This window comes from Trichechus manatus, unplaced genomic scaffold (assembly GCF_000243295.1).
Source record: "Trichechus manatus latirostris isolate Lorelei unplaced genomic scaffold, TriManLat1.0 scaffold00068, whole genome shotgun sequence".
NCBI classification, from domain to species: Eukaryota; Metazoa; Chordata; class Mammalia; order Sirenia; family Trichechidae; genus Trichechus; species Trichechus manatus.
In genome coordinates, this window is record NW_004444004.1 from 4,986,256 (window position 1) to 5,011,251 (window position 24,996).

Consider the following 24,996-nt stretch of genomic DNA (forward strand, 5'->3'; position numbering starts at 1 on the left):
CTACAACTCACAAAACTAAAAAAAAATTTAAAAATGTGCAAAAAATCTGAATAGACATTTCCCCCAAGGAAAATGTATAAATGACCAATATGCATATGAAAAATTATCATCATTACTAGTCATTCTGATTCTGACTCATAGCAACCCTATAGGACAGAGTAGAACTGCCCCACAGGGTTTCCAAGGAGCAGCTGGTGGGTTAGAACTGTTAACCTTTTAGTTTGTAGCTGAGCTCTTAACCACTGTGCCACCAGGGCTCCTATTAGTCATTAGGGAAATGCAAATCAAAACCATAATACAATACCACTGCATACTCACTAGGATGGCTATAGTCAAAAAGACAGATAGTAACAGGTATTGACGAGAATGTGGAGAAATTGGAATCCTCATCCATTGTTGGTGGGAATGTAAAATGGTGCAGCCATTTTGGAAAATGGCAATTCCTCAAAAAGTTAAAATTAAAGTTACCATGTGATCCAGCAATTCCACTCTTAGGTATATACCCAAGAGAATTGAAAACGTATATCCACCTAAAAACTCGTACACAAAGACTCATAGCAGCATTATCCATAATAGTAAAATAAAGACATTCTCAGATCAAGAAAAACTAAAAGAGTTGACATTAGACCTGCTGTAAAAGAAATATTAAAGGAAGTTCTTCAGGCTAAACATAAATGATACCAGAGAGAATCTTAAAACTTGAGGAATGAAGAAAGAAAGCTAGAAATGATAAATATTTGAGTAATTATAAAAGACTATTTTTCTCCTCTTAAGTTTTGTAAAATATGTATGACCATTGAAAGCCAAAATTATAACATTGCCTGGTGTGGTTTTTAGCATGTTTAAATATACCTATAATTTATGGTCTCTGGGTGGTGCAAACAGTTTGCACTCAACCACCAACCTAAAGGTTGGCGGTTTGAACCCACCCAACACTGCCGTGGAAGAAAGGTCTGGCGATTACAGCCAAGAAAACCCTATGGAGCAGTTCTAATCAGCAACACATGGGGTTGCCATGAGTTAAAATTGACTTGATGGCAATGGGTTTTGTTTTTACGATAACTTTAAGACATCAATGGGAGGGTGAAATGGTTGAAAGACTTCACTTTTTAAAAATTTATGTTAGTAAATCTCACTCTTTAATGTACAGTTCCAAGTGTTGACATATGCCTACAGTTCCAAGATAAGGAACATAATAATCACCCCCAAAAGTTTCCTTGGGCCCCTTTATAATCCTCCAGTCCCTCCCCTCTTCCCTCTCCCCTGGCAATTGATATGCTCTCTGTCACTGCAGAGTAGTTTGCATTTTCCAGATTTTATATAAATAGAATCATGCAGCATGCACTCTTTTTTGTCTTGCTTCTTTCATTCAGCATAATTATTTTGAGGTTCATTCATGTCGTGTGTATCAAAGATATATTGGTACCTATTGGTGCTTTGAGTTTCTCTGGGAAAAAGACCAAGTCTACCTACACATTATATGTGCACATGAGGTTTAAATTAGAGAGGTGAGGATTATGAGAGAAAACATTTGGTATGCTATTTGTGTAAGTCTTAGTACAGGATACAGATGTGAGTAAGATATTACCATTTCTGGAAGGCAGCATGTTTTCATGGAAAAGGCCCACGTTTGGGAGTCAAATAGGCATGATTAGCCTGGATCCATCACTTAGTGGGTGAGCAACTTTAATCAAGATAAGTTGTTTTTCTGTACTTTAGTTTCCTTATCTTTGAAAAACATAGATAATGGTAGCACTTCCTATGGTTGTTATGGGCATTAAAATGAGATCATGTATATAAAGCGTTGAGCATGGAGTCTGACACATAGCCAATCCTCAAAAAACGTGAGTTTTCTTTTCTTTAGATGTCTTTTTCATTTGGCAAATAAAATTCTCATCCATAAAAAGCTTCTTTGAGCTCAATTGTAATATCATAGTGCCATCTGGTGACCATATAGAACTATTGCATTACCTGCATGGGATACTTGATTTCTAACAAATATTGGCAACATATAAATAACTGTATTTAAGATGTCATCTCTAGTGTGTTCTGGACTAGTGTTCCAGAGAACGGAGTGAGGGCTGAGCTACTAGCTTGGAGACTCCTCCTCTACCAAGGCGTCCTTTCAGGTCAAGAGGCAGGGCTCAATGAAAAATGAAGAGTAGCTTCCCCCACAGCCTAACTTGTTCCAACATCACACAGTAAGATTGAAGCAGAGGCAGGACTAAAACCCAGATCTCTTTGCTTCTAGTCATGCTCACTTTGTTAGGAAAGACAGAAGTCTTTCTTAAAATGAGCAGATGGCTGATTGAGTGTAGAAGCTAAGTGAGTGAAGTCTTTACATCCATTTGGGCCCAAAGGAGATGCTAGAAGGGAGGAGTTGTTGTTTTCTCTTGTTGGGAATTCTGCGCTTAAAAGTTCTGGCCGCTGTACCTTTGGCCTCGAGTCCAGTTCCAGAGGGGTTTCAAGAGTGTAGAGCCCCAAATACCACCCACCCCAAAACCCAAGCCATGGAGTCGACGCCGACTCATAGAGACCCTATAGAACAGAGTAGAACTGCCCCACAGTGTTTCCAAGGTTGTAAATCTTTACGGAAGCAGACTGCCACATCTTTCTCCCTTGGAAAGGCTGGTGGGTTCAAACCACCAACCTTTCAGTTAGCAGCCGAGCGCTAAACCACTGTGCCACCGAGGTGCCTCAAATAACACCCAGCTGCCCCTAAATGCAAAATAGAAGAGGGTCCGTCTCCACGATCCCAACAACCACACCACCCTGACAAAGAACAGCACCATCAGAAGGCAGTCAAGACCTCTGAATCCGTCAGACCTATGCCTCGGCTCAGGTTTTGGAATGTTCCCCACCTCCACCTCCAATGGCTCCGAAATAAGTCTCAACAGATGGCCACTCTTGCCATCTCTCCTCTGTCATCAATTCAAGTCAAGACTAGTTAATTGATTGAATTTGAACTTTATTGTGATTTGATTTATGTAAGGCAATGTGATTTTTCATAGAAATTACATATGTAATTTGTGGAAAACATAATAAGAAATGAGTGAGCTAAACAAACTACAAAATGATTTTAAAAAGTGAATGCGTGACAAACTAGACTAAGTGCTACAACTATGTTTCTTCTTCATCATTACAGAAGCATTGAAAAATTGTTCGTTGGAGATGGGGGTTGGGGTGCGATTAGGGAAGGCTTCATGGAGGAGGTGGCATTTGTGCTGGGCCTTGAAGGAAGGGTAGAATGTTGATAGATGAAGATGGAGGGAAGAACATTTCAGCATGACTGACTCTAGAAAAATATTCTGAAAAACAAGAGGGCAAACAAACACCCCTGGGGAAGTGAAGCTTCCCAACTGAGGAAAAAACCTGAGGGGCCTGGACTGGGACCCAAAGTCTCAAGCCCCCAGATGGGCCTTCAGTACCAATGATATTAGGAGGCACAGGACAACGGGCTTGTTTGTAAACCTAGCAGCAGCAGGAGGTTTCACATTGCAGTCAGGGGCCTCAAACTGGCTGTGCTCTGCCCAGATGGAATCTCTCATCCTTTTAGCATATGGCACTTACTCTTCTTTCCTCTTGCCCACTGACAGCCTGAATGGTAGTTTGTGTGCGCCCATGTGCGCATGTGTGAGTGTATGTGTGTGTGGGTGGGTGGGCGACTGAGGCTTTGTCTCCCACTGCAGCTTCTTCCATTTTTCCCTCTTGTGGCACACAGCTGGCTTCCAATGAGCTGGAGCTCAGGCCCTTTGCACCGCCAAGGCCTTGCTTGCCCACAGACACTGGCTGCCAACTTTAATCTTTCATTGAACTCCAGTTCTTGATTAAGCACCTAGGAAGCTTCCTCAACATGAAGGTAAAACTTACTGTGGGGGGTGACTTGGGTTAAGGCAGGACTATACTTTCTGGAGGTGATGGTGGTGGTGGTGAAGATTGTGTGGTGGCAAGGGTTGGGGACTTATAAGCAGGCTCTGGCTACTGGTTGAAATGCTGCTGAGAAGTCTGCAGTATTCAGTCAGGAGCTGAGATGTCAGGCTAGACCAGCTTGGCCTTGATCACTCCTCCTCCTTCCTCAACATGCCCTACAGGGGGGATATATTGGACATGTGGAAGCAGCAAAGACATCTGTAAGGTGCCCAAGCCCTTGTTATTGTCCTGCTTGAATCTCACCCCCAGAAGCCCCAGAGATCTTTTATTTGTTGTTATGATCTCCACATGGGACTGTCACCTCCCCCTGTCCAGCTGCTGGAGGTATATAGGTTACATAGCTACTGATGCTACTTGGATCAGGAGGTATGGGGGACTAATCAGAAGAGAGAAAAAGTTAATTACTGTGAATTTCTTTCTTTCTAAAGGTTGTATATCTGAGATAAGGCTTAACACCTGACAGGAAATCAAAGCTCTGTCAGGATTCTCCAGGATAGGAGATTTAGAGCTCAGTGAGATCATCACTGGAAATAACCTTGAAGCTGATATGGCCTTGCTTGACTTTGGCAGTTGGACCACCCTTCTTACGTAGGTACAGAGACTTCAGATCACGGCAGTCACTGGGGTCAGCATCCAGAGTAACTTGCCCCAAGAACTGATCACAGAATTTTCGTTTGTTCCACACCTGGGAAGACAAGTCAAGGAAATGAGGATTAGCAACCTTCTGTGAGATTGGCCTTTGCCCAGTGGCATCTAGAACCTAATGCTGAGCTTGGAAAGGTCTGTTTAAAAATCAAGGACCATCTTGTTTTTTACTGATGCCTTTGACTGAGAGAAGGATGCCTGAAAGAGTACAGATGAAAAAGCAAGGAAGCAGAGCTCAGGATCATCCTTGACCTGTGGGATGGTTAGCTAAATGCAGCTGGTCAGACGCATTCAGTCCGAAAAATTCTGCCAGACTGCAGTGGTCCATCCTGACCTAGCAACACGAGTGTCATCTGAACTGGCATATATTTCCCCTCATGGGATTTTACGATATATGTGTGCACATATATAACCATGAGCATTTGGGATCATGTCCACAATGAAAGGGAAAAAAGCATATTTAGGGTGGAGATTAAGCAAGTCAGTGTCTGTACCTTATGGGAAGTGTCTTTGAGTACAAAATAAGCAGACAAACAAAAAAGAAAAACAAACAAACAGGATAACCCTTTGCTCTACAGCCTAGCAATATTTGAGGAACTTGGGATAATCTAGTATCTGCTACTGAATACGAGCCACCCTAGGGGCTCCTGTTTGCATTCTTACCTGTATTATAATAGGAATGTCAGTGGTCCTTCTGTAGAAAATGGCCTGGGTATCGAAAATGGCATGAACAGTATTCTTTTGGACAGGGGAACGGACTTCCTCCTTTCCACACTTGATGATCAAATATGGGTTTACAGCTGGAACAAAGTGATATTTGTTTTTAATACAGTGAAGATTAAAGTTCCCTTTCTAGACAGGCAAAAGGCTATCTCAATAAGTCTACTCTGGGGCTTTCTGCATAACACTCGAAACACCAGTATGACCTAGGACTCAACTTTTGTTCTAAATCCCTTTCCTTTTCCATATCATAAAGATGAATATTACATAGCCCTGGCCCAACGAAGTTTACATCCCATTCTCTGCCACAGTTGACATCCACCCTTACCTCCCTAGACTAAAATACCACCAGAGAGAATCATTTGTGACCATCTCTTTGAACCATACATACAAGAAACAAAACTGAGTTTTTCTTTCCCAGACTCCCCTGTAGTTCTTACATTCATTGGCATGCTTCTTCTCCAGACCCTCAGCACTGTGAACAGTGATCTGGGTAACCACCTTTGGGTAACCACGAGCCAGGTTCCAGCAGGACATCTTCGGCATGTCCAGAGTCAGTTCCCTGGAACATCAAAAAGAAGATAAGTTATCTGATGATAAATGCCAGATGAAGAGATAGGCCTACCAAAGCAGACATTGTTGCTGAAGACAGAAGATGCTGAGTGACCTAGCCCATTCCTCCTGAGACAGGGCCTATATTTTATGAATATGTTTTCTTTTCCGCTTGCTTTAAGGACCAGCAGATAATGATCTGATTAGACAGGATGGGGTGACAAAGTAGCTTTGATGATCCAGTACTCACAACATAATAGAAGAGCAGTGAGGAGTGCCAGCTGTTTAAGAGAATGGCGAGTCAGCCAGGGAACAGAAGAAAAACTGTAAGTGAAAGAGCTTAGGCTATAGGCCTGCTCCACTTAAATGGCAGCTCAGAGCTCTGAAGCTCAGACCTCCACTGGGGAATTTCTCGTAAACCCACTCAGAGAAACATTTTTATTGCTGTAGCTTCAGTTGAGTCTGATTTGAACAAATTGTCCCATTGAGTGTCTGCTTAGAAGAAGAAGGGTCAAGGGTGTTAGGACTGGAGGCAAAGCAGAGAATAGGAGTTTGCAGGGACTGGCCAAGAAAATAACCTGAGCTTGACAGGCACTTCAGAGAAGATTCTCAGGAGAAATTCACTGGTGCGGCCCAGCTGGAACATGGTTGGGACAAGCACATAGTTGCCCTTCTTCAGGTACTTGCTCAGAAACACAGTGCGTGTGTCAATATAGGTGGAAGTGCCAGCACGCTCCTGAATGTAGAGGTGGTGGAGGCGGAATCTGCGGTTCATCTCCACCTGAGAATGAGATAGGATGAAATACTCTACTCTGTTCACATCAGAGAGTTTTTATGGTGGAAGATCCTAGGTCCTCTGCCTTCTTTATCCTCAGGCCTTTCATAATTCCCCTAAAGCCTAAATTTTCCTAGTTTTGACTCTGCTTGCCATCATATTCTCTGTTCCAAATACCCATTCTTACCTTGAAGAGCTCAAAGCCAATGATGTAATTGTCAGGTCTTCCCATTCTGCGGTAATTGCGCAGGTCCTTTTGCTGCAGTGACATGATGACCTTGTGCCCATCCTCAGGCACAGTGAAGATGTACTAAGAGAAATAGGTAATCAGAAAGCTTAGTTAGAACTTCCATTTCAGATGAGTCAGCTCAGATTTCAGGGAAGAAAACTACATTGGGAAGCATAGAGAGTTGGGTGATTTTACTGGCCATTGCTTTTGACCAGACAATGAGGCCTTGAGTAATTCATTGACTTGCTAGGTGTAAATCATAACACTTGATTCCCCCTGTGACATTCAGCATGTGTTCAGGGACAATTTCATTCCTACATCTTCAATGCTGAAGAGAGTATGCTTGGTTTTAGTAGGTTCCTGGTATGATCTTATTTTCTTATTATTTCCCCTTGTTCTTAAAAGTTGTATACAAAAAAAATTTCAGAATCCAGAAAAACAGAAAAGGTTCTTGTTTGACTCAGCCTGACACTGCAGCACCCCCCGGGCTAGTCTCCTATTACCATTCAGTCATGTGGCTTGTGGAGGGGCTGGATCCACTTCCTTAGAGAATTGATGCTTTCCTATCACTTTAGAGGAGTTGCAGGCCTATGCCAGAGACTTTCCAACATCATGTGGAGAATCGTGGTGCTATTGGGAACTAAAACTAAAAGGCATCATCTCACTCGCTCTCCCTCTTCCCTCTTTCTCTCTCCTTCTCTTCCTCTCTCTTTCCCTCCCTTTAGAAAGAAACAGAAAACAGATGCAGAGCCATAGGCTCACAAGGCCCTGTCAAAGGTCAACCATGTGCATACACTTAAAGTGAAGCTGGAAGGGCCATTTCTCCAGCTTGGTATATGTGCCTGATACTTGGGACATTTCCAGGGTTGTAAATGGGAGTGAGGTGGGAGTAATAGGAGTTCTTTCTTTTCTTTAGGGACAATTAAAATGCGCAAGATGGAAGAAAAGCATGAGTTAAGTAAATCAGCTAACCAGCCTTAGTATCTTCCAAAATGCCTGGCCAATTAGGCCTATGGTTAGTAAGACAGCAGTACAGTCAGAAGAATTGTCTCCTGTGAGTTAACTCATCAGCACATTTGGGGATAAAACCATCCAGGTTATTACAAATTCAGGCTTTGGACCGTTAGATATTTTGCTTTGGGGTGTACCTGGGCTTGACCCGTACCTAATGTGTCACCTGGAGTAGCATTATAATGGGAAGTGAACAGGATAGGATCATTGACAGGGCAGTGATTCAAATCCTGAGAAAAATGACCTGGTTCAAGATGAGAAAAGGGAGACATAATGATGGGATTCAAAGAAGGCACCTGGCATGAGAAAGAGGATACATATAGTAAATGTGTAACCAAGAGAACAGATGAGCAGTAAAGAGAAGTGAGAAAGAATCGAGAAAGCACCTGGGAGCAGAACCTTTCTCTCCAATGTGGAACCATTACAAGAAAGCAAAGGTTGTCAAAGAGCCACATCAGGCAGTATGGCTAGGAGAGAGGCAGCCAGAGGAGGAGACTCAGATTTGATAATGTTGCTAACGTATGTCTCTATCAAGAGACACAGTCTCTGCTGTGCTTACAGCATCCTAACCAATCCCTAGGGATCCTAGTTGATCAATATTACACAATAGCTGCAAATGGAAGAACTGATGCCAGCACTGAAAAATCACCCTTAATGAAATACTCCAGAAAGGACCAAGATGAGACCTGGTTTTCTAATTTCTGAATAACTCAGAGGCAAAGAAAAAAAAATGACTCAAACCTGGGGATTCTGCAGGAAGGTATCACGGTTGTTATAGCATCCTCCAGAGCGGTTCATCAGGGGATCATCATCCACAGTCCAGCATCCTAGCACTGATTGCAGCTCCTTGCGGCCAAAGACAGGGTTGCTCACATTGCGGCAGACATACAGTTGATGAAAGTTGCGGCAAAAGTCCTCCAGGCTCATCCTGAATAGAAGGAGCACAGGAAAGAAATGAAGATGACAGTTAATACCTAGCCCTGTAGTTCCATGTAGAAACTCCAATATCTGCAGCTCAGAAAACCTCTCCTCACCAAAACTCTCCATCATCAGACATAACAAGCCCCAGCGTCTTGCGATCTGCTGCAGTCAGTTGCTGCCATTCTTCAGATCTAAAGGAAAATAAACAACAAAGGGTTGAGCTGTTCTGCTTGCCGTTGACTTTCTACAGTAAACATGGTGCCAAAGGAACGAAATGCATGAGGATCGGGCCTGCTTTATCTCACTTCTGGCTGAGTCACAGACTTGATGCCTGACAAGAGCCCATTGATGCCACTGAGCATTGAGAGTCTCCTAGCTATCCGGAGGGATGGACTTGGAAGAACCACAGGACTTTGGGGAAGTAACAGTCAAAGTGGAATGCCACTTACATTTCACTCCAGGGGCCACTCCATTCCTGTCTTCCCAAGGGGTTCCTCAAGCGAACCATGTACAGCTTCTCAGTACTGAAGACCTCCACAAGTCTCTCGCCAAGACGGATCTTACGAATATCAGTCATGGTGTAGGTATGGCCCTTCAGCAGACCCCAATCAGTTTCAACTTCCTGTTCCTCCTGAGTGGGAGGCTAACAGCAAAGAATGATACATACATAAGGGCACAGGAATTGGGAGGCCCAGACCCTTTGGCTCCCCGTCTTCCTTGATTGGTTTACGCCAGTATGGTTGAAGCTAATTTTCCCTATGCAGATTAAAATTTGATCCTGACACCTAAGATGACACAAAATAAGTGAAGCAAAGGAAATAATAAAGAATGTACTATAACAACCTCACTTAAGCAATTCCGATGTAAACTATCCACTGTAGTGCATTGATACAAACTTCATCAAAATTTGTTGGGGTTGGTTCATTCCTTGAGTAAGCAGCTGTAACTTCGATATGGAGCAGAGGCAGGAGGAATCAAGGGGGAGAGCTATTTACATCAGCTGGGATGCTGCATTGGCCCCCAGGAGAATGACTAGTACAAAAGGATGAAAGTTAAAGCTCCTCAGTCTCTGCACCAGGGCCCAATTTGTATGTTAGTTTTCTGAGTTCCATAATGACTTTTCATGGACCTCTGGGTTAAGGCTATGCTTTCTACTAAAATGTGTAGTATCCTCTGCCAAGAGTGAGCATAGAGCAGTTGTTTCTCGGTGAACACAAACCTCAATGGAGCAGCAGATCAGACCTCCTTTGGTAAATGTTTTGTACAGTTCTTTGAACAGCTTGTACTTCTCCTCAACAAGCTCAGTGTATCTTCCCTTATGCATGTCAACAGTTTCAGCCAACGTGCCAGTGAAGTCCACGATGATATCAGTGGTGGTCAAACTATCTAGGGCCTCATAGCAGCCAAGCAGCCTGGGGGCAAAAATGCAAATTTATCTTTCTAAAAGTATTTTTCAGGTCAAGGACGTGATGTTCCCAAGAATTAGAAAAGTCCCTCCCCAGGCTTTACCAGCTGGCTTTTCTCTAGGTATGGAATGAGAGCTATTGAGATGATTATCATAAGAAAATTCTAGGCTTAAACTATGTTGATCAAGGATAGGCTGAGCAGAAACTTCTTTCTACAGGTAGATATTAGACAAGGAGAAAACTTGAGGCCATAATGCACATGATTTGCAGATTAGCTGCAAGAAGGGGTGCATAGGAGAAGATAGGGATTTAAAGGAATTCTAAACAGCTGATTTCTCCTATCTTGGATTTCTGAGGGCCAGACCTAGGCCCAAAATAATGCCTCGGATTTCACAGAGATTCTACCAAACTTGAACTCAGGGGTTGGGCGGGGAGGGAATGAGCTCCCAAGGATGAATGTAGCTTTCCTTTCTCCATGTGCCCTGACCACCGACTAGTCGACCTCCTTCCTTACTTTGCGTAAGCTTTTTCCATTAGAGCATTCCAAAACTCATTCATGGAGGTGGAGAAGGAGAAGACCAGATCTCCATTGATGGTGGGCAGTAAGTCATCAATCACCACCTCAGTCCATTCTCCAAAATGCCAGAAACGGAAGCGAAATATTCCAGCATATTTATTTGGTTTTCGAGGGTCCCATTCTTGTTCCTTAGGGTGGGGGATTGTCTAGAAAAGTAAAGAACATCCCATAAAATGTCATTCAACAGATATTGATACAATTAACTCCTGGCAAATCCGTGTGGCAACATGAAGCACACCAAATACCCCTGGTTTGAGACTACCTGGGGAAGTTATAGATAAGGTATTTTGTCCACAACTTTTGCTTCCCCAATTCAGTTTTGCTAAGGATGTTATTACCATGGCTGCCTGAATGCACACAGGAGTACACAGAGTGGCTGAGGACTACCAGTAAGGGATTAAACAGTTTCTACAGACAATATACCAACTAGATGATGAGAAATGGACTTTACAGGCATAGTCATGGCTGCATGTATAACTATTAAACAAGGCATTTTACAAAATAAAACCAATCAAAACACAAGGCCCACTGTGCCCTAAGTTTTTAAAGGGGCATCTTATAGATTTCATGTATTCATACCTTGAATAAAATTAAATGTAACACCTTCTCTTTTTCGTATCTCCTTTTTATATAACAATTTCACATTAATCTTTTAAAATGATTTTTCTGGGGAAAATACTCTAACTCTTTCCCAAATCAAATCAACACTTCATTGCCTTGAACTCTACATGAGTGCCAAAGGGATTTTTGCATTATTAATAATTTGTTAGAAACTTTTCGCAGATCTATTTCCATTTTTCTCACCTTTCCTGTTATTCAGATCTATTAGTGACTTCCTGGTCCCTACTGAATTTGTACCCCAGGAGGTATAAAGACTAATATTATTATATATATATATTAAAACGAAAAGATCAACTGTTATATGTGGCAAAGCAAGTAGAGTAAAATGTTACTGGTAGAATCTAGGTGGATATATAAGTCTTCACTGTAAAATTTAACTCTTTTGTAGTTGTGAAAGTTTTCATAATAAAATAGGAGATAAAGTCGCCTAGTTCATACCTCTGCCTTAGGGGAATAAAACCGTCTAAGAAAGTTCATGAGCTGACTTTTCCTAAAGTTCTTAAAGACATGAAGTTGGAAACTGAGTGAGGTCCACAGGAGGGGGAATACCTTTGTCCAGTGCGACTCTTGAACAGCCAGACAGGAAAATGCAGAGATCATTGGCTTGTGCCCCAGTCTCCCTTGTGTCAGCTGATGGTTGCTGATGTTGCCCACAATCAGATGGGGATCATCACAGATGTCCTGTGGATGCAACAATTGATTATAAGAGTCTGGTAAGAGTGTTTTCCAAGAGTCATTACAAGCTGAGCTAATCAGGGCAGGCTTCACAGAGGAGGTGGGGTTTGAAAGATAACCAAGATTTTAATAGTTGGAATAAAGGGAAAATTTAGGATGTTGTGAGGAAAAGGGTTATGTGGGGAAATGGCAGGAGAAATGTAAAGAGGAGTAGGTTGAGACCAGGTTGTGGAGGGGATACAATGAGATAGGTTGAGATTTGCTGATGGGGGCCCTTAAACAAAGCTATCATTGAGGTTTGGAAGAATTTTCACCACATCAGTGAGCTCTTAAAGTGGAGGACTAGAAATTATCACAGTACATTCTGACCCTATTTTGTCAAGATGATATTTTTCTAAAGTACCTGTACTTGGAAGGATGATTGAATCTAAGAGACAAGGTCTGATGGAGGTGAACATTAATGCTTTTCCCCTCTGGGAAAATGAGTCAGGAAACCTTATACATGAAGCCCTTTTCTAACATAAAGCAAAGGCAACAGTGGTCTCCATAGCAACCATATTTTTTCACATCTTTGGGCAAATATATATGGTGGCAGCATTAATGGCAAATGATAATAGACCACTCACAGGAGCACTTCAGCAGACACTCTTCTCCCCACAGGGGATGTTCCAAGGGGGCCAGGGCAGACAGTAGGGGCAGAGTTGTTTAGGGTATATGTGTGTACCTTCCCCCACTGTGCCATTTCCACTGTGGGTAGGAAAATGGGACCCATATAACACAATTTCCATACAATATGATGAGGGCACAGTGGAGCCATTTATTTGCAAGGTAGTTAGAATAGGTTCCACAGAAGTGGTGACGTTTGAGTTGAAGCTTTAAGGATGACTAGAGTTAGGCAGTTGGACAAAGGAGGGGTATAGAGGCATTAACAGAGACAAGCATGGGCAAAGACATAGCAGTATACATGACACCATCTAATTGAAGACATAATTGTGTCACTCAGGCTATCAGCACCTGGGGAGTTCAAAGGCAGGAAATAACAATGAAGTCTTGAGTAGATGGAGAAAGTCTCATGGAGGAGGCCTTTGGCCAGTACCTTGATATTCAGCTTACTCAGAAGAAATAAATCCTAGTCTCAAATGGAAAGAAAATCTAGACATATATCCTTTTTAGAAATTATTACATCGAGACAGCTGTATTTTTCTGATCATCAAATCTCTCTCTTTTTTAACGAACATAATTCTCTTTGATGAAGGGTCTGGTCTACAGAATGAAACATCCGATACAGTCTTTAAAAGCCAAAATAATTCTGAAAAGGAATGGGCATCCTAGGCAGGGACAAGTCCAAACTGAAGATTAATTGGGCATCCCTCTGCCAAAAGGAGATGGTTAGGTGGGTTGTCAGCTTTGGCTTTTCTGGGTTTCTTTCTTTTTTCTTTTTTTTTAAGATGCATGTCTGGTGTCTCATTACTACTTTTGTCTTGGGAGAAGACTATAAATACCTTTTTAGGGAGTTGCCTGTTTTTTTAACTTATGGAACATAAAGCAGGTGTGTTGGGTGAGTTAGACCCTGATATTCTTACTGTTCTCATGGTTTCTTTGCCTTTTCTAAGATCCTAAGCATGGTTTTTCCTTCCAGGGTTAGGGTGTTACCATTTTATTGGGAGCAAGATATAAAGTTATACGATGATTTCTTGGACCTAGATGATGCGTACCATCATTTCCAAGCATGGAAAAACAATAAAGCAGACATTTGATATGTGAAAAGGCATGCTTTTAGAAGATTAAGGTAAATTATTTGCTGGTTTGACGTAGAGTTATTGGAGTTTTAACATAGAGTTACATTACAGTGTCTTGTATTTCCACAAGGTTTTCATTTCATAGCAGAGACCTAGGCTCAGTCAACACTCTGGCATGTTAGCTTCTATTCAAGACATAAAGGTTCACATAAATGAGCAAAAAGATTTTATACACAAAATTCAAATTCAGGAACTGGTAATTATTCTCCTGTGTACCTAAGCTAAATGTGGTTTTGTATATGTGTGTGTGTACTCATGTGTATAATCATGGGAGAATATAAATTTGGGGAAAAACTAATTTTTCCATTTCCTCTTATAAATTGCCCATGCCTATTTTACTTCACTTCTCCTCATACCTGATGGCTATTTAACAATGAGTTTAAAACATAATAAATTTAGTCTTAGAATGTCAAAGCTGGAAGGAACTTTAGAGCCTATCTAGTTCGACCTCTTCATTTTACAGATGAGGAAGCAGGCCCAGATAGGTTAAGTAACTTGCCTCTGATCATCTAGCTAGTTAGCAGGAGAGCTTGGACTAAAGTTTTAGATTCTTCAAAACCACATACCATTAAAGACACCTCAAGACCTCAACTGGTCCGTCGTCCCTCAGTGTTTAGGCTTATCAGTGGCCACCACGTCATGAAGCTCTACAGGGACAGAGATGCTACCACCTCTCTCAGTCACCCATGCAAGTGTTTTATGCAGCTTTACTTAACACTCACCTAAAAGCTCCCTCCACCTTTCTGGAAGACTTACATAAGTCATCTGCTGGTTTCCCCCTACCCAGAGGCTAACTATGCTTTAATCTTCTCAATTCAATTCACTAAACAGATATCAATCCCTTGCTATATGTCAACACCATGATGTGAAATATGGGAGACAAATCCTTATTAAGCTAAAATATGGGAGACAAATATTTATTAAGCTACATCTTCTACCTCTTTAAGAAATTAAGGAATTAAAAGAGTAGAAAGCAGCCAAGAAGATAGAAAGGGTAAAGGGTAACGAGCCAATGAAAATCTAACAGCCAAATGGACTTTTTGGTGAAGAATTTGAAAACAATAAAATGAATGTTTTATTGACTTTCCCCCTAGTTTTGGACACACTGGGTGTCTTCCTGTTGGAGGTAAGGAAGCAAGGCTGGGGAAAATTTTTTTTTACTCAAAGCTGAGATTCAGAGTGCAGATGGGACATTTCAGCCTGAGCTCTGCTGGAGTGAGGGTGGGGAAGAGGTCACAGCTCACATATTCACATATTTGGGTGGCTTGGGAGGGAGGGGAGATGCTGAGCCCCTAATGGCTACCAGCTGTGCTGGCACAGTTGAAGTGATCTTTGAACTGGGCTGTTTGTCAAGGAAAAATCATTTCTTAGGGAAACATACAACTAAGAAGTCGAGCAACAAGAGTAAATCCAGGAATGGTCCATCCTGTCCCCATCTCCACCCCCAATCCCAGGCCAAAACCTTCTACAAGCAAAGCAAAGCAAAGCAGTTTCTCCAGGAAGTATGTTCTCTTAGCTGAGCTTTGAGGAATCCTCCCAATGTCCTCACCTAATCCCCTCTCCCAGAGACCTTTGAGGGGCGTCCATTACGAAGCCTGGAGCCCTGCACAAATCACTCTATGTGGCTCCCTTTGCGCCTACCACATCCCTATCTTTAGCAGTTTTACTTATTTATTTTTTTAGTCACACAGGTGCGTTTTACTGACAATAAACATTGAGGTCCAGGGTAAACCTTAGGAAGCACAAAAAAATAAAAATAAGAAAGAAAGAAAGGCTGCCCAGAAAACCAGCAGCCAGAAGGGTGAAAAACTTTCAAAAGTGCCACATGCAGTCTAGCGGTACTGGGGAGATGTGGGTGTGGACACCTGCCAGTGAGGACATCCCTATAGTAAGTACATTATGACTAAGTCCAGGGCTCTAAGCAGTACTAGAAGGCCCAGGGCCAAATTTGCACAGAGCTGCCATCTGGGACCAGAGGGCTTTGTAAGCTAGTCCAAGTAGCCATTATCTCTTCCTTAGAAAACTGAATCTCCAGACGGAGCATTTATAGGTCCACTTTACCTGCTGGGTAATTTTACTGCTTCACGAAGATCTCGTCATCAATAAAACTTTTTCTTCCTTCCTAACATCTCCAAGGAAAACTCAGTATGGAGCTTGGGAATCAAATCCGTTGCCCCTCTTAAGCCCAACTTCCATTCCCAACCTAGACATCCAAGTCACTAAGTAATTTTCTTCCTACTTGAACCTTCAGACTTCTGCTAGGAGACTCTAGGTATGAATCCCAAACTGCTTTATTAGGAAGAATTTATATATCCATTCAGTGGAATACTATTCGTCAATAAAAGGATAGAAACTGATACATGCTACAACATGGATGACGCTTATGCTAAGTGAAAGAAGCCAGTCACAAAAGGCCATGTATTGCATGATTACATTTATAGGAAAAGTCCAGAATAGGCGAATCCATAGACAGAAAGTAGATTGGTGGTTGTCAGGGCTAGAAGTAGGGAGGAGTGGGAAGTGACTGCTAATGGATATGATTTCATTTTAAGATAATGAAAATGTTCTAAAAGTGATTGTGGTAATTGTTGCACAACTCTGTAAACTTCCTAAAAATCACTTAAAACAGGTGAATTTTATGGTATATAAATTATACTTCAGTAAAGCTGTTAAATTTTTTTATACAGAATTTAAAATAAATAGGACAGATGGAGAGAAAGGGTGTAAGACTATTTAACTCTCTTTAGTAATGTAAAAAGTAGAAACCACTTAGGACTATTAGGGTAGGGGGACATGACCTTTGGGAAGAAAAATTCGTAAACACGGTAGGCCAAAATTATTGTCCAGAGGAGATGCCACCTTCAGCTGGTAACTGGAAATTTCCATTATCACAAAGAAAAAAGTGTTTCCTCCTTTACTGCTCCTTCACATGCAATCTATCATTTAAGCCTGTACATTCTGCTTCTAACATCTCCACTCATCAGCCCTTCCCTTCCATTCCTACTACCATGGATTTAAATCAAAACCTCATGACCCTCCTTCCATACAGAAAATGTAGCAAAATGGCCCCAGTAGAGGGTATTTCCCAGAGGCAGAGCTGGGCAGAGGTAGTGGTAGTAGAGGCTGAACTCAAAACTTGACCAGAAAAGCTGACAGAATTGTGCAGGTGCTCTTACTCCCCCACAGTTGGCAGTGCAGATTCCTATGATGCTTTGCTCCATTTTAGTGGGGATTAGATATGTCTGACTCTATTGTAGCTGGGTATGAGTCAGTCAGGAATAAAGCCAGAGAGGGGTTGAGGGGAAAGAGGCTGGAGGGCACTGGAGAAGAGATTTTCTATGGGAATTTGGCAGGCAGATTTCAGGCTAAAAATCCTACCTGCAGTCTTATGATCACACTGTAACTCTGTATAACTTAGCTCCTAGAAGTTATGAAGACTTTATATGTTAAGACCTCAGGACAGCACAGAAGTCCAGGAGCACATGGTGTCAGGTAATATGGTTGTATACCCAGAAAGCTAAGACAAGAGCTGGGGCCATTGGACCACTGGGGGACTTAAGGAGAAGGATTTTCCTCTGGAGGGTATGAGCAGATGACCTGGCTTTGAAAAATTGCAAAACACTCTCAGAATTCCTGTCTATCTAAAGTGGATCCTTAGGACTCACCAAGGAAGTGGCAAGTGGGAGGGAGGGGAGCCCAATCCTGGCTCAGGATGGTGGGGGCTAGGCTAGAGTCAGTTTGTTCAACTATTAATGGTGTTTACAGGCATAGAGGCCTATAAAAACGAAAGCTTTTCAACACAGAAGAGACAGGAAACATCAGGTTAATCATGATCCTTCCATTGTGGAGACATCAGATAACAGCCCTGGTTGAGTAGGAGGCTACGGGGCATGCTAAGGGACAAGATGTCTGTAATCTTCCCTGCAAATCAGGATCTCAACCCTGCCAATGAAGCAAATGAGGCCAACGACACATTTGGTCTTCCTGAGCCATTTCAGAAGCCCTCACTCTCTCTTGACTTACTTAAGGCAAGGCTAGAGACCTTTGATATGGTTCTTGACCACAAGCCTGGCCTCCACCCTGGCTGGAAAGGAAACCACAGCTTTTTGAGGAGGTGCAGATGGTGGTCCAGAACCTTAGCTTTTTCCTCTCCTACTCCCCACAAGAGACACTTCCCTGACCACTCCAATTCACAATAATCTCTCCTTTTTCAAAACCCTACGAAATTTACTCTCTGTATACTGAAAATAACACTTCTTTTATCTGACATTAATTTACTGTTTAGCTCTTTGAAAGCTCAATATGAATATCTCCAACTAGAATGGGAGTGACTCACCGCAGCCCCCTAACTGATACAGGTCTGTATCTTGCACAGAGGCTGGCATAGAGTAGTTGCTCAATAAACATTTCTAGAGAAACTCTCCCTTTTGGCTTCATAAGACTATGCTCACAGTATGTTCTCAAAAGGAATATTATGAATCAATTAAGGGATGTAAAACATAGTGAGAAGGAATATGAGAACTGGCTGGAAAGAAGTCACATATTTTAGCAAAAAGAAGTGACACCAACAACTCCATCTCCCTGAAACGGCAACATGGTAGAGAGAAAAAGAATACGGGCTTTAGAGACAAACCTGGGTTCAAATCCCAGCTGTGCTATTTGTTAGCAGTCTGACACTGGGCAGATTTCTACCTTCTGAGTCCCAGTTCCTAATTAATAAAATGGGCATGGTAATATCTACCTTTCTTTTAAAACTAGGAAAAAGAATTATGATCAAAGTAATTTTTAAAATACCTACTTTGCTAAGCCATGGTAAATAAGGATGAAATGAAATGAAATAAGGTATAGAAAACTCCATAAATATACAGCAGTATCTTGGCCATAGTAGGCATGCAATAAATGTTGATTCATTTTTCTCCCCATCCCCGTTCACCCTCTCTCCGACATTCTCTCACCCTGGAAGGTATATTGCTTGCTTCAGATGGACTATTGCCATGGTTATTAAATTTTTTCCTTCCTTGCTAATCCATCTAGGATTCTATCCACAGAATTTGGAAGGTGAAGGCAAAGGACAAAGGACTGAGCCAAGACAGAGGGGGAAGGATACGTCTAAAGACTGGCCAGTACAGGAAGCACTGTCTACTTGGTTCACATCTGGGAAATGGCTTCATGTCGGCTTGCAGTTTTGCCACCCACCAGATCTCCTCCCACCTCCTCTTGGATCTCATCCTATCGATCATTCCCTCTCTCTCCTGAGTCTTCAACCTCTTCTTTTCTGGTTACTCCCTAGCCTATAAATTATGTTCAGATCTGTCCTATTTTAAAGACACCTCCCAGAAAACCTCCCTCAATTCCCTGCCTCCCTTTTAGCTATTTCTCCCGTATTGATCTCCTGTCCTTCATATCCAAGCATCTGAGAAGGGTGGTCACCCCTCATTATCACCATCCATTCATAAGAGTGGCTCACACACAACATATCTTTATTCTCTCAGTGGATTTCTGAAAGAAAGAAATTTAAAAAGTCTTACCTCTCTGCACACTCAACTAGTCGTTAGTGAATTCTGCTCATGTTTCCCATATTTTTATTGCAGGTCAGCAAATCTGATCTGCAGGGATGTCAATAACTGAAGCCACAGAAAAGCAGGAGGAGAATAATCTTCCTTCTGATGGAGAGGACTTCTCCAAGACTAATACTCTCAATGGCTGTCATTCTCTAGGGGCATAAACTGAGGCGTGTCCTTTGAGAGGCATAGAAGACAGGAGCCTTGAAGTGACCAAAGTATCCTGGCACCACCTGGCAGCAACCTACATAAACTGAGTAGATTTTAAACTCCATTTAGGAGCTTAAGTGAGGGAAATCGCAACTAGAAAGTGATAGCTTACTCACTGAAGAAGGCAAGCCTTGAGTTAGTGGTGTTTGAGACAGGTCCATAGTAGTGTTGTTGTTGTGTGCCATTGAGTGGGTTCCAACCCACAGCAACACTATATGATAGAGTAGAACTGCCCCCATATGGTTTCCTAGGCTGTAATCTTTATAGAGAACCATAGTAACTATTACTAGGTGGTGAAAAGAACTGCAATTCTACTTGGATCCCACTTTGGCAATTATGGGAGAATACAGGTGATGGTATCTAAAGAGTAGCAAAGAAGTTTCCCTCGCACAATGCAAAATAAATCTTGTCCCTGTGGAGTCCATTTCATTTATGCTCAAAGCCTCACCATGTAAGGAGTTTTTCTTCACTAGTCTGAGATTATCTTCAAGTTACTATGATAGGTAACCCAGCAGAGAGACAAGAATATAGTTGCTTTTCAAGTTACCACATTTATTTGAATGAACCACCAAAAGAAAACAAGCATGGTCTATCTCCTTTTATGTCTTTTTTTGTTGCTGGTCTTTTTAAATTACTAACTCTGACAATTTTTGACCAAAATTTACAACTCCTCAAACTATATCCAGGAACACAGATCCATGAAACTTCACAGTTTAAAATTGTCTCCTAAATTGGTCTATACACAGCAGGTTTTGTAAGTGAAATAGCAGGACAAGTAGAGTTATGATGAAGGAAGTCAAGAGGGAGACATAAAGTGGAAAATTACCCGGGGACGTTTCCACACCACCTTTCCAGGAAGCAGCCGATTGAAGAAAAGAGAATCATTCTCAGGCAGAAAGGTTTGGTCACAGAAAAGTCTGCCATCTTTGATGCATGCCTCCTTCAAGTCCTGGTACTTCTGGTTTTTGAAGAGCTTCAGAGGAGGACCCATGGTATCAAACTATACCTAGAATGAGAAAAATTGTTTTTATTGGAAGAAGAAATTCTAAAATCTTATAAGGATTACCTGAGATTAGATCAATGGCAGTCATCCCAGTGACATATTTCCAGATGTAGGCACTTCAACTTTGGCTTTATAGGAAAAGCAACTGATTTTCAGGGGAAGAAGCATCTGGGCTCAGCAACTAATTAGTACAAGGCCATCTAACCATTTTTTGGCCTCAGTTTCTTCATCTGCCAAATAGGTAATACAGGCCTTAATAATCTCATTGGAAAAATAGATTTTAAAATGTGCAAATTGCTAGTAAAATGTGAGTCATTGTAATTTAAAAGGCAGTCTTGCATTTTACACTGGCAGGGGGGAGTTCAAGGCATACATAGAACAATTCTAAATTTGAAGATAAAGGAAAAAAATCACTTTATCCAGAATAATTTGGTGCCGTGGAGGGCCACACACTTTGTATATGAGGGGAGAAGCAGCCCCTTTCAATCCTAACAAACTCTTTTATACAATTCCTTCCTTTTCATCATTTAAAGAGCTTTGCATTTTTTTATTACTGGCCACGAAGGGCTAATGGAAGAAACAGAGCTCAGCAGATGGCCTCCAAAGACAAGGAAAGATAGAAAGATTGTATGAGTCTTTCTTCTTCAAAGTCTAATGTACAATCATTTGCCCACGATAAAAGGCAGACTCTGAAATTCAATTACACTAATTTGTTGGACTATGGAGTCTTATCCCATGGCAACACACTGTTGCTTTCTTTCCTTTAAAAAAAAAAAAAAAGCCTCACATGGTTAAACAGAGAATATAGTGGCTCTTCAGGCAATGTCCATCAGAGCGCCCCACACTCAAACGCCCTTAACAACTGGTTTTTATGAGGATAATTTGAAAGGCAAATTTGATTTTAAATAGCTTTGGGTTGATAATAGGGTTTTCAGTGCTTTTGCTTGATTCACAAAGATAGATTTGTAATGATTTTAATGATACCTTCGTGACATTCAATAGTAAATAAGAGGCGGTTGTGGAATTTACATGGCATCAACTATTTCAAAAACGCATTTTAAGGATAGATGTGTCTATCTATAGTCACAGTCCAGGCAGATCACATTAGGGTTGAAACACAAATTTTAACTTAAGGTTTAGAGTACCTGCTAAAAAATGGAGGAAATTAGCAAAAAAGAAAAAAAATTGACTAAATTAGGACTTCAGAGACTGATTATCTGTGTAACAGAGCTCTAAACTGAGTTAATAAAGACACAGTCACTATTTTATATAAAGTTTAATATTAATCAGGCCTCTCTACTAGCTCATTTCATGTCCTTTCAGTATTGCGTTGAAATATTTTACTGGTCAAGAAATCTCCATATTTGAAAACCATAAACTATTTTAATTCAATGTTATTTGCAACCTACAATATATGTTCAACAAACTTACTCTGATCTAAGGAATAAAGCTGAAAACACAGTTTTGCCATAGACTTATTACTCTGATAATTGCTTCCCAAAGTGAGGGTTGCAGGGCACTGCAAAAGACCTGAATGCCCTCAGTCATCAGATTCGATCTGTTCACAGAGTTTAAATAGTAAAGCACATTTTAGTGTATTTGAAGGCATGGGGGTGGTGGTAGTTGTTAGGTGCCATCCAGTCAATTTCGACTCATAGCGACTCCATGTGACAGAGCAGAACTGCCCCATAGAGTTTTCTAGGCTGTAGTCTTTATGGGAGCAGATCTCCAGGTCTTTTTCCCATGGAGCCACTGGGTGAGTTTGAACCACCAACCTTTCGGTTAGCAGATAAGTACTTAAGCATTGTACCACCAGGGCTCCTTGCATGGGTGGTATCCATAGTAATTTTCAGCTAAGCAGCATCAGAGCCAACCAGAATGTTCGCCCTGGCTCCTTTCTAGAACCTGTTACAAATGAACCCTAATATTCCTGTGTGCTAAAATTTATAACAAACATTACTGTGCCTCTTGCTTTCCCTAGAAGACTTGGTGGATTGCCAGAAGCTGAGGACTGTAACAAGGGACAGTCTGAGACAATTAGAACATTTAGTTTGCCAGAGCCTCCTAGTCTCTGCCCATTCTGGATAAATGGGCATTTCCTGTTTTTGAGAAGGCCTGCTACCCCCAGCAGTCTCCCTTGCTACTCAGTCAAATGGCAGACAGGAGTCTGCAAAGGAAATCCCTGTTATAAAGAAAGCCTGTTGACAGGCAGAAACATCAACTGAAAAGAAAAACAGGTTTGATTTTAAAAACCAGTATGATCCAACTAGATTATTTCAGAGGAAGAATGCACAGCTGGTGTGTGGGTAGGTGATATCTTGATAGAATGCCTTTGGGGGGGGGTGCCTGCATTTGGGGACACAGAGTAAATAAGGAATAACATGCTATCAGCCTGAACTTTGAGATGCTTTCATTAGGGTACAATTGTAGTCCCCGGTCCTGTTGGACTTGCAGAGTAGAATTCACCCCCATTTCTAACTAGGTCACAGGAGAACTGTGTTCCATTTGCTCTATGACCTGGTTCTGTTTGTGCCTCGATTTTCTCATCAGGAGAATGGAGTTATCATACCTTTGCTGTACTTAATGAGAAGGTTGGCGTAAAAGTACTTTGAATAAGTAGGAAGGGCTCCATAAATGCAAGAATTACACTGTAAGCCCTCCATCTTCTATCTTTATGTCTCTCATTGCCTGGCGCAGAGCTAGGCACACAACCATTGTTCAGGAAATAGTTGTTGTTTTTTGCAGAAAATTAATGTTTTGGTTAAGCGCTCGGCTGCTAACTGAAAGGTCAGTGATTCGAACCCACCACCATAACAATTCACTGTTTAAAATGTGCATTTTGTATTTTAGTTCATGTTCTCTTCACAGCAGCCATGCTCAGTAGATATTATCTTTGTTCTTTATCTTGTATCTGCAGAAATGGCAGCTCAGAGAAGGGGGCTAGCAACTGGCAGAGTTGACTCAAACCTGGGTCTGTCTATTGCCAGATTTGGTGTGCTTTCCATCACACCACACTGCTTCTTTTGGTCACTGCCTTCTTAAAGAAGGGATTTGTTTTTTCTTTTTTTAGCTCAAATGAGGAAAGCCCTCCAAAGCAAACACCATACCCAATTTCGAGGCATTCTGCCTGGAATTTACTGCCATAGTTGGCATTGAAAAGATTCTTTATTTTCATGGCTTGATGGCCATGGGAGAATACTAACCTTTGATGTCGGGGGGTTCAGCAGTTAACTCTCAGAAAACTTTCGGGAAGCCAGAAATTTATAAGTTGGGTTTGTCATAAACAACTTGCCCTGTCAGAACTTAGGAAAGTGGAGAAGTGAGTGCTCCTTCCTTGCTCTCGTACTGCATCCAACAGCGAGGGAAAGAGGAGAGCTTTAAGTTAAAGACCACGTATCAGGCACAGTTAGTAGTCTGGGGATAAAAGCTAGGGCCTTGGCTAGTTAACAAAGGGAATGTGGACATTTAAGAAGAGGAACCCTGTGGCCCGAAGGCTTGTGGCGTGAGTGGTTGGCTGAGGCAGAGTGTGGAGTTTAGCACTGCCTTGGGCAGTACCATTTGAATTAGGTCCCCAAGCCTGGAAAGAGAATATGAGGACGGTCATGTAGACTGGGGCAAGGGAGAAGGGTGGGTCAGGAGGAGGGAAAGTTGGGAATTGCCAAGGGAAGACGAGGGAACCTGCCACGTGGAAAACAAGGCTGCCATTAGGGGAGGGAGCTTTTGCTACTTCCTGGACTATAAAGCTTGGGGGATCTGGGCAAACTCTACAGAGGAAAATCACTTGCTTCTTTACCTGTGGGTCAGCCTTAGGGTAGAAACCAGCTTTTGCTCTAAAAAAAAAAATTATCTGATAAGGAAAATCCAGTCTGTGGGGAGAATGGGAGGGGAAGGTAGGGCATTTCTGGGGTGGGGGTAGAGCATGGCTCTGGGGGCATTGTTTCTCCCTTTCCACAGTGTCCCCCTTGTTCTGGACTTGTAGTAAAATCAGAGGTGAAAGCAATTAATAGTTTGATGAGAAAATTGACTACAAAAGACCCAACTCTGCCGCTTTAGCCACAAACAGCTCCCTTACCCCAACACCTGAGGGTGGGGTGATGAGAGAAATGGAGCTTGGATAGGAAGAAATAAAAACTCAGCAATGGTTATCACACAGAGAATAGTGTTTTCCATATCTACACAGGCAGAGTCATATTTCATGTCTATGGGCGCACGTCTACCAGAGAACATATGGCTGTACAGATTCTCTGAAAGGGACCACAAAGGTCCTCTGGATCTAGCCCACTGCCTTATATAGGATGCACCTACTCTGCCCAGAGAGAAGAATATTCGAAGACATTCAAAGACAAAAAAAAAAAAAAAAA

General features: G+C 41.9%; 1 protein-coding gene across 1 annotated transcript in view; it reads right to left on the bottom strand.

Moving 5' to 3' along the window:
- Positions 1-4,009: 4,009 nt before the first annotated feature.
- CAPN6 (calpain 6) overlaps positions 4,010-24,996 on the bottom strand; it is a 23,588-nt gene continuing 2,601 nt past the window's right edge. The window contains exons 2-13 of the mRNA XM_004379777.1: positions 20,459-20,638; positions 11,937-12,068; positions 10,704-10,912; positions 10,003-10,195; positions 9,233-9,426; positions 8,897-8,974; positions 8,604-8,790; positions 6,810-6,932; positions 6,426-6,628; positions 5,736-5,857; positions 5,239-5,375; positions 4,010-4,615 (exon numbers count right to left, since the gene is read on the bottom strand). Coding sequence (XP_004379834.1) covers positions 4,433-4,615; positions 5,239-5,375; positions 5,736-5,857; positions 6,426-6,628; positions 6,810-6,932; positions 8,604-8,790; positions 8,897-8,974; positions 9,233-9,426; positions 10,003-10,195; positions 10,704-10,912; positions 11,937-12,068; positions 20,459-20,623 — 1,926 coding nt within the window. The 5' untranslated portion in view covers positions 20,624-20,638 and the 3' untranslated portion in view covers positions 4,010-4,432. The remainder of the gene's footprint in view (positions 4,616-5,238; positions 5,376-5,735; positions 5,858-6,425; positions 6,629-6,809; positions 6,933-8,603; positions 8,791-8,896; positions 8,975-9,232; positions 9,427-10,002; positions 10,196-10,703; positions 10,913-11,936; positions 12,069-20,458; positions 20,639-24,996) is intronic.